The 10,075-nt window shown below is 39.7% G+C and overlaps 1 protein-coding gene and 1 long non-coding RNA gene across 3 annotated transcripts in view; one reads left to right on the plus strand and one right to left on the minus strand.

Annotated features, from left to right (window-relative positions):
- Nucleotides 1-1,350, minus strand: part of LOC133540793 (uncharacterized) — a 38,131-nt gene extending 36,781 nt beyond the window's left edge. For both annotated transcript variants that reach the window (XR_009803731.1, XR_009803733.1), the window contains exon 1: nt 1,175-1,350. This is a non-coding gene — a long non-coding RNA (uncharacterized LOC133540793). The remainder of the gene's footprint in view (nt 1-1,174) is intronic.
- On the plus strand, nt 1,225-9,904 carry LOC133540791 (cornifelin homolog B-like). Its single transcript, XM_061883718.1, has 4 exons — nt 1,225-1,314; nt 8,311-8,380; nt 8,463-8,650; nt 8,724-9,904. The coding sequence occupies exons 2-4, from the start codon at nt 8,314-8,316 to the stop codon at nt 8,916-8,918; spliced, it is 450 nt and encodes a 149-aa protein (XP_061739702.1). The 5' UTR covers nt 1,225-1,314; nt 8,311-8,313; the 3' UTR covers nt 8,919-9,904.
- The last annotated feature ends 171 nt before the right edge of the window (nt 9,905-10,075 follow it).

Consider the following 10,075-nt stretch of genomic DNA (forward strand, 5'->3'; position numbering starts at 1 on the left):
CTGGAGCCTATCTCAGCTACATTCGGGCAGAAGGCGGTCTACACCTTGGACAAGTCGCCACCTTATAATCACTGGTCAAAAGCAGATCCGAAGAGCTGTGTGCTGAGAAGGCCTTTGAAGGTCGGAAGGTCCGAGCAGTCACGGATAGGTTTGGGGATAGAGTTCCAGAGGGAGGGAGCAGCGATGGAGAAGGCTCTATCACTCCAGGTCCGGAGCTTGGTTCTGAGTGGTGGGGAGAGGAGGTCGGCTGCGTGAATGGGTATGACGATGAAGAAGGTTGGTGAGATAGCAGGGGACCTCGTTGTGGAGGGCTTTGTGGGTGAGGAGGAGGATGTTCCAAAAAATTGTTTCATGAGCATTCCTCAACTTTCTCACTATTTTTGCCACTTGTGCCAGCTTTTCTGAGACATGTTGCAGGCATCAAATTCCAAATGAGCTAATATTTGCAAAAAAATAAAGGTTTACCAGTTCGAACGTTAAGTATCTTGTCTTTGCAGTCTATTCAATAGGTTGAAAAGGATTTCTGCCTCACAATACGAAGGTCCTGCAGTCCTGGGTTCAAATCCAGGCTCGGGATCTTTCTGTGTGGAGTTTGCATGTTCTCCCCGTGAATGCGTGGGTTCCCTCCGGGTACTCCGGCTTCCTCCCACTTCCAAAGACATGCACCTGGGGATAGGTTGATTGGCAACACTAAATTGGCCCTAGTGTGTGAATGTGAGTGTGAATGTTGTCTGTCTATCTGTGTTGGCCCTGCGATGAGGTGGCGACTTGTCCAGGGTGTACCCTGCCTTCCGCCCGATTGTAGCTGAGATAGGCGCCAGCGCCCCCCGCGACCCCATAAATGGAATAAGCGGTAGAAAATGGATGGATGGATGGATTTTCAAATCATTGTATTCTTTCAAATCATTGTAAAACTGAGATATCAAAATAATAAATATTTAAGTGAACCACAGTGTTTTTCCAGTTTGGTGGGTTGTAGATGTGCTTGATTCATAATAGCAGGCATTACAAAAGGATGATAATGCACTGCCATACTAACTTAACAATACTTGGTGGGCATTTTAGGTCACTTTTTATTTGATCACATTTTGACAATAAATTTAAAAAAATCCTCTCCTAAAAATGGTCAGACTTTGACTTATTAGTTCATATTTACAGTGAACTTTAAGTTTACCTTCTCTTACTTTCATTTCCAGATCCACATGGATTCCGGTTTGGCAGCATTTTTTTCTTCCTTGGTAGTCCAACGTACAATGCGCTCTCCATCGACAATTTCTGTTTCACCGGGAACACGACCGCATCCACCTGCATCAGGTAAGATTCTCCAATTCAAAAAATCTGTCCACTTAAAATAGACCCTGGAAAAACATAACCATTAGTGTCGCCATCTGTTTGTTTTTCATCCACACAATAAGGCATGATATATATTTAATGTGTTTTTAAACCCTGGGTTGTAATTGCTAACATTGTGATAAACACAAAGATTAATATAATGTATACTTATTTGAAGAGTTAAAAAACAGTGCTGGTCTTTTTTAGTTGGGGAAGATCATTTTCAGCTATTGTCTAAAACAGGGGTGCCCAAATTGGGACCTGGGGGCCAAATTTGGCAAGTTGAGTCTTTTGGTTTGGCCAAAGGGTGGCTCTCCAAAATAAATAAATCAAAGTTCACTTATATAGTCCTAAATCACAAGTGTCTCAAAGGGTTGCACAAGCCACAACCACATCCTTGGCTCAGATCCCACATCAGGGCAAGGAAAAACTCAACCCAATGTGATACAATGAGAAACCTTGAAGAGGACCGCAAATGTGGAACCATAGTGTGACAGTCCAGTCCATACTGGATCTAGTTATTAGTCTGAGAGTCCAGTCCATAGGGGTTCTAGTTAATACTGTGAAACTCCAGTCCATAGTGGATCTAACATAAGAGTGTGAGAGTCCAGTCCATAGTGAATCTAGTTAATAGTGTGAGTCCAGTCCATAGTGGATCTAGTTATTAGTGTGAAAGTCCAGTCCATAGGGGTTCTAGTTAATAGTGTGAGAGTCCAGTCCATAGTGGATCTAACATAAGAGTGTGAGAGTCCAGTCCATAGTGAATCTAGTCAATAGTGTGAGTCCAGTCCATAGTGGATCTAGTTAAGAGTGTGAGAGTCCAGTTCACAGTTACTCTAACATAATAGTGTGAGAGTCCAGTCCAGAGTGGATCTAGTTAATAGTGTGAGTCCAATCCATAGTGGATCTAGTTAATAGTGTGAGAGTCCAGTCCATAGTGCTTCGAGTTAATGGTGTGAGATTACAGTCTATAGTAAATCTAGTTAATCATGTGGGAGTCCAGTCCATTGTGGATCCAACATAATAGTGTGACAGTCCAGTCTATAGTGGATCTAGTCAATAATGAGAGTCCAGTCCATAGTGGGTCTAACATATTAGTGTGAGAATCCAGTCCATAGTGGATTTAGTTCATTAATAATGTGAGAGTCCAGTCCATAGTGGATCTAGTTAATAGTGTGAGAGTCTAGTCCATAGTGGATCTAGTTAAGAGTGTGAGAGTCCAGTCCGTAGTGGATCAAACATAATAGTGTGAGAGTCCAGTCCATAGTGGTTCTGGTTAATAGTGGGAGTCTAGTCCATAGTGGATTTAGTTAATAGTGTGAGAGTCCAGTCCACAGTTGTTCTAGTTAATAGTGTGACAGTCCAGTCCATAGTCGCTCTAACATAATTGTGTGAGAGTCCAGTCCAGAGTGGATCTAGTTAATAGTGTGAGTCCAATCCATAGTGGGTCTAGTTAATAGTGTGAGATTCCAGTCCATAGTGGATCTAGTTAATGATGTGAGATTCCAGCCCATAGTGGATCTAGTTAATGATGTGAGAGTCCAGTCCATTGTGGATCTAACACAATAGTTTGACAGTCCAGTCCATAGTGGATCTAGTTAATAATGAGAGTCCAGTCCACAGTGGGTCTAACATATTAGTGTGAGAGTCCAGTCCATAGGGGATTTAGTTCATTAATAATATGAGAGTCCAGTCCATAGTGGATCTTGTTAATAGTGTGAGAGTCCAGTCCGTAGTGGATCAAACATAATAGTGTGAGAGTCCAGTCCATAGTGGTTCTAGTTAATAGTGTGAGTCTAGTCCATAGTGGATTTAGTTAATAGTGTGAGAGTCCAGTCCATAGTGGTTCTAGTTAAAAGTGTGAGAGCCCAGTCCATAGTGGATCTGAATAAGGTTTATATCCATACTGACCTTCTTTTAAGCTCACTAGCGGTGTCCCAAACCACTAATGATATCAGACATAAGTCCAACATCAAAAACAAAATAGGGTGTACGCCGCCTTCCGCCCGATTGTAGCTGAGATAGGCGCCAGCGCCCCCCGCGACCCCAAAAGGGAATAAGCGGTAGAAAATGGATGGATGGCATTTCAGTAGGCCTTTATGCTCGCTGTATGTACATATTGCATCATTATGCCTCCTATTTTAGGTATATTTGAGGTCATTTTATCCGTACTTTCCGTTTTCTTCAACTTGAACACACACATTAACTTTTGGCATTCTAAGCCAGTAATTATCACAAGTTATCACACCCTCTGAAAAGCCTCTGTTTTAGTAATGTTTTCCAATGTTGTAAAAATGTGCAGAATAAATATTACATTTTAACATTTCGGTCAACAAAGATTTTTATATGCACAATATTAGTCATTTTGATAGTAGGCTAATATAGACACATCATGTGTTGCCTTCATTATAACACTTTTTTTGCGGCTCTAGACAGATTTTTTTTTGTATTTTTGTTCCAATATGGCAATTAAAGTCCATTCCAGGTGGTTAATAATCCATAGTGTTTTTCATTTCTACCCAGGTTTTCGGTTTGTTTAATTTCACCTGATCAAACATTTTCTTATTTCTACAAAATAAAAGTATGTGTGATTCCTGCTGGTATTGTATCGGAAGACAAAAGGCTGCATCAGGACAACCCTAAAGCTAACACAGTTATTGACAGCATGTCTGCAAGGCTAACTAACTGTTACTGGCATTAATTATTGGAACTTTGATATTAATGTTTAAAAAATGGGTAAAAATAAAGATTCGTAATTTTCATCACAAATCAGCATTAAATTAAAAAAATGTTGGCTTTTAGCAAGACAAACTCTTGTGCCTATGCTGTACAACGTAATGTCTTTAACCACTGAGCTACACTACAACAGCGTGTTTCATATAATACGATATATTATGCTGGTACATGTTATGAGGATTTCTACTGGGAAAACCTTTTATTTTGCATAAATAAAAATAATTCTGGGTTATTTATTAAATAAATTCCAAATCAAACACAACATAAAAGTCCTGAAGTTTTTCTGAGAGCGTACAAACATTTTGATTACAGTTTTGTTTTTGTTTTCCGCAAATTTTGGAATAAACTCCAGTCCTAAACAAAAATATTGAACATTACGACCCTTTTGATGTTAGGTGTTTTGGTGTTGTCACCGGTTTAAATGTGTTCATCTTTACCAATTGACAACTGTGACATTATTTCATCCGGGTTGAGAAAACATTATTTGGTATTGGTGTTTATGGCTGAAGGTTGAGATTTGAGCAAAAAAACAACAAAAAAAGTGAAAATAAAGGGCTTTATGTCCTGTTGGACTACACCGGGCAAATGATTGAACAGACATATTTAAAATAAAATAAAAACCTCCTGGGAAAAATAAATCATGTATGATTAAAGAAGTGAGGAACACAACAAAAAAGACATAAATTACTGAAAGGACAAACAAGTCTGACTTTTTGCCCCTGAGGATTAATGAGGTAAATCAAATATAAAAATAATATTTGCCTTGTCACCTATAACTGATAAAATGTATATTTTTAAATAGCTTATACTCACGTATACATTGAAATGGTTTTAAGAACTTTGGCATTTGTATAAACCTTAAGTGTGACACTCACTCTTAGGATCTAAAAAGGATCTGCTCACAAGTGTCTTAATTCAACAATGAAAAATTGTTGTGCGGTCAATGATTAAACATCTTTTAACTACTTCCTATTTATATACTGATGTTAAATTTTACATTTTGTATGTTATTTTACTGTTATGTGGCCTTTTTTGTCATTGGAAAATGCAAAATATGCAATAGATTTAAATTGCAGAGAGGAATATTTTATTTTTGTTATATAAAACTGCGGCTTCACGGTGGAAGAGGGGTTAGTGCGTCTGCCTCACAATACGAAGTTCCTGCAGTCCTGGGTTCAAATCCAGGCTCGGGATCTTCCTGTGTGGAGTTTGCATGTTCTCCCCGTGAATGCGTGGGTTCCCTCCGGGTACTCCGGCTTCCTCCCACCTCCAAAGACATGCACCTGGGGATAGGTTGATTGGCAACACTAAATTGGCCCTAGTGTGAATGTGAGTGTGAATGTTGTCTGTCTATCTGTGTTGGCCTTGCGATGAGGTGGCGACTTGTCCAGGGTGTACCCCGCCTTCCGCCCGATTGTAGCTGAGATAGGCGCCAGCGCCCCCCGCGACCCCAAAAGGGAATAAGCGGTAGAAAATGGATGGATGGATGGATATAAAACTGCCCCAGATCACATTCATTGTATTTCAGCGGTTTAATGGCAGTTTAAGTGTTTACACTCATCAAAGCCCTGAGAATTATGTTTGTGGTTTTCTGGCACCATAATTTGTTTATTTATTATTTAACAAGGTAAAAATCCCAGTGAGATTAAAAATCTATTTTTCAAGGGAGTCCTGGCCAACAGGCAGCAAAGTTACACATCACATTCACATTTCACAATAAAATGACACGATGGACATCAAGTAAAACAGTTACAGGTAACCGAGGCTCCTTCAAATGCTCTCAGTTTACAAACCCTGTTTCCATATAAACAGAATACAGTGATTTGCAAATCATTTTCAACCCATATTCAGTTGAATATGCTACTGAGACAACACATTTTTTTTTTTTGCAAATAATCATTAACTTTAGAATTTGATGCCAGCAACACGTGACTAAGAAGTTGGAAAAGGTGGCAATAAATACTGATAAACACTTATTTGGAACATCCCACAGGTGTGCAGGCTAATTGGGAACAGGTGGGTGCCATGATTGGGTATAAAAGCAGCTTCCATGAAATGCTAAGTAATTCACAAACAAGGATGGGGCGAGGGTCACCAATTTGTAAACAAATTGTCGAACAGTTATAGAACAACATTTCTAAAGCGAGCTATAGCAAGGAATTTAGGGATTTAACCATCTACGGTCAGTAAAATCATCAAAAGGTTCAGAGAATCTGGAGAAATCACTGCACATAAGCAATGATATTAAGGACTTTTGATCCCTCAGGCGGTACTGCATCAAAAACAGACAGTGTGTAAAGGATATCACCACATGGGCTCAGGAACACTTCATAAAACCACTGTCAGTAACTACAGTTGGTCGCTACATCTGTAAGTGCAAGTTAAAACTCTACTATGCAAAGCAAAACCCATTTATCAACAACCCCCAGAAACGCCGCCGGCTTCGCTGGGCCCGAGCTCATCTAAGATGGACTGATGCAAAGTGGAAAATTGTTCTGTGGTCTGACGAGTCCACATTTCAAATTATATTTGGAAACTGTGGACGTGGTGTCCTCCGGAACAAAGAGGAAAATAACCATCCGGATTGTTATAAGCACAAAGATCAAAAGCCAGCATCTGTGATGGTATGGGGGTGTATTAGTGCCCAAAGCATGGGTAACTAACACATCTGTGAAGGCACCATTAATCCTGAAAGGTCCATACAGGTTTTGGAACAACATATGTTGTTATCCAACCAACGTTATCATGGACGCCTCTGTTTATATCAGCAAGACAATGCCAAGCCACGTGTTACAACAGCGTGGCTTCATAGTAAAAAAAGAGTGCGGGCACTTTCCTGGCCCGCCTGCAGTCTAGACCTGTCTCCCATCGAAAATGTGTGGCGCATTATGAAGCGTAAAATACGACAGCGGAGACCCCGGACTGTTGAACGACTAAAGCTCTACATAAAACAAGAATAGGAAAGAATTCCACTTTCAAAGCTTCAACAATTAGTTTCCTCAGTTCCCAAACGTTTATTGAGTGTTGTTGAAAGAAAAGGTGATGTAACACAGTGGTGAACATGCCCTTTCCCAAATACTTTGGCACGTGTTGCAGCCATGAAATTCTAAGTTAATTATTATTTGCAAAAAAAAAAAATAACGTTTATGAGTTTGAACATCAAATATTTTGTCTTTGTAGTGCATTCAATTGAATATGGGTTGAAAAGGAATTGCAAATCATCGTATTGTTTTTATTTACATCTAACACAATTTCCCAACTCATATGGAAACGGGGTTTGTAGATTTAAAAGCGTTTAAGGATACAAATTCATTCAGCTTCCAGTCTCTTTGTAACATGTTTCAAGCACCAGGAGCTGCATAGACAAAAGCTGGTTTCCCTAGCTCAGTGCACGCAAATGGGACAGAGAGCAACAGCTGATCGTTGGATCACAGTGCATAAGAGTCCGTACTTCTCTGTGTAATTAGTGAACCAATGTAATCGGGCAAAGTTCAAGTTAAAGTACTAAAATGTTGATTAGGTGGCAGATATATATTTGCAAGGCCATTTTCAAGAAGGATATTTTTTTAAAAAACTACATCTTGTGAGATGATGGCGGCCAACCCCACAAGTTAACTCAGCTGTTCTGGCGATGAAATGCTTGAATTTCCACTCGAATAAGCAGACTACGAGCAGCACCACTGGCTTATACGGCGTCAAGTAGGTGCTACAAATTGGGAGTTCAAATATTTACGTTTTTCACAATTTTCATATGTTTTAATTGCTGAGTAGTTTTGTTTTTTAAATGTGCCAGAAAATAACCCATTTTGTACACTGTTGAAGTGATTCAATGCGAAGTAGAGGGTAAATGTGTTCCTGTATTTCTCCAGCAATGGTCTGGTGGTGACATAAATGATGGTATTTTGAGAGGTAGTTATTGAAGTCGGACATCACTGAAGGCCTAGGTGGAAAACGCACGGCCCGTCAGTACATTCTTTCATTTTTTAGTATGCGGCCCTCGGTGGAATAAATTTGGACACCCCTGTTATATAGCATACTGTCTAGTCACAACTGCCTCAAATTTCTCACAATATTTTCATTCAAAACTGCACTGACAAGAAAGACTTACGTACATCCTTTCTTTCCTTAATTATTGATTTCCTGTAGTCTCATTTTGGTAATTAATATATGAGGCATTCTTTTATTTGCTGTAATGTGTTAAGTAAAGCATATTGTTTTTTCTTCCTTGTTCATATTAACCAGAGAATGAACTCCCCACCTCTAACAGCCTGGCACAGTGGTGTCTGCGATTGCTTCGAAAACGCAAGCACATGTAAGATATAACAAAAGCGTCATTCGACCCGTCTTTAGACCGGTTTCACACCACTCATTAAAAATGTTTATCTGCCGTTCAGGCTGCTATGGTTTCTGGTGCTGCCCCTGCCTGGCCTGCACAGTTTCAGGGCGACATGGAGAGAACCGATGCCTGCCACTGTGTGACATCATCAGCCCTGGTGTGTGCGCAGCTTTTGGGATACCAGCCTGTGTGCCTCCTGCAGTACTGTCCATGAGGACATCCATTCGGAAAACATACAAAATCAAGGTAGGATGCATTATCCATTATATTGTTGTTGTTTTTTAAAAGGCATTAATGACTCACCCCCCGCTCCCCACAGGGGTCGATCTGTAAGGACATTCTTGTTTCCTGTTTCTGCTTGTGGTGCAGTTGGTGTCAGATGCACCGTGAGCTGAAACACCAAAACAAAACGACGGCTGTCGTCAACGTCGTCAATCAAACGATCATCCAGCAGCCTGCTCCTATGATGATGATGATGCAAACACAACCCCCTGTTTATGTTGCTCACCATTAAAAAACTGCAAATGTGAACTTTTATGAATATTTGCTAATATTTACATTGATTTAACATTACCCAGGTTATATTTCTACACATCAGTCTGATCACTAAGGCTGTTGTGGCTGCTCTTTGAAACAGTGAATAAAGAGTACAGGCCAAAAGTTTGAAAACACCTTCTCATTTCAATGCGTTTTCTTTATTTTCATGACTATTTACATTGTAGATTGTCACTGAAGGCATCAAGTGTTTAGAGTGTCCACCCTGAGATCGGTAGGTAATGAATTCAAACACCGGCCGAGTCATACCAAAGACTATAAAAATGGAACCCATTACCTCCCTGCTTGGCACTCGGCATCAAGGGTTGGAATTGGGGGTTAAATCACCAAAAATGACTACCGGGCGCAGCCACTGCTGCTGCCCACTGCTCCCCTCACCTCCCAGAGGGTGAACAAGGGTGATGGGTCAAACGCAGAGAATAATTTCGCCACACCAAGTGTGTGTGTGATAATCATTGGCACTTTAACTTTTAAAACTTTGACACCTGTGAAGTGACAATTTCAGGTGACTACCTCTTGAAGCTCATCGAGAGAATGCCAAAAGTGTGCAAAGCAAATGGTGGCTATTTTGAAGAAACTAGAATATAAAACATGTTTTCAGTTATTTCACCTTTTTTTTTCAAGTACATAACTCCACATGTTTATTCATAGTTTTGATGCCTTCAGTGACAATCTACAATGTAAATAGTCATCAAAATAAAGAAAACGCATTGAATGAGAAGGTGTCCAAAACTTTGGCCTGTACTGTATATGAATTTTCATGTATAGTCAATCACCTTGATTATAATTTCCGGTGCATTATACATTTCTTACAAACCTTGCTTTGAAATGAGGCTGACAAGGAGAGATTAAAGTTTTTTTTAACAATATAAAATGTTTGGGATAATGTAAATAAAAAGTGTGTTGCATGATCAAATATTAAAGTCTAAAAGACAATTGAAAACATGACATTTTTCTGTCAAATTTTATTGCCGCATATTATTTTCATGCTTTTTAGTGCCCCTTGTGCACTAAAGTAATGATTACTAGGGGTTTCCCAACCCAATATTGAGATCGGTCTGATAGCAACCAAATCACGATACATATGGCCTCTTCTTAATGCACAGAATCAAATTG

Source organism: Nerophis ophidion, linkage group LG22, assembly GCF_033978795.1.
Source record: "Nerophis ophidion isolate RoL-2023_Sa linkage group LG22, RoL_Noph_v1.0, whole genome shotgun sequence".
Classification (NCBI taxonomy): Eukaryota; Metazoa; Chordata; class Actinopteri; order Syngnathiformes; family Syngnathidae; genus Nerophis; species Nerophis ophidion.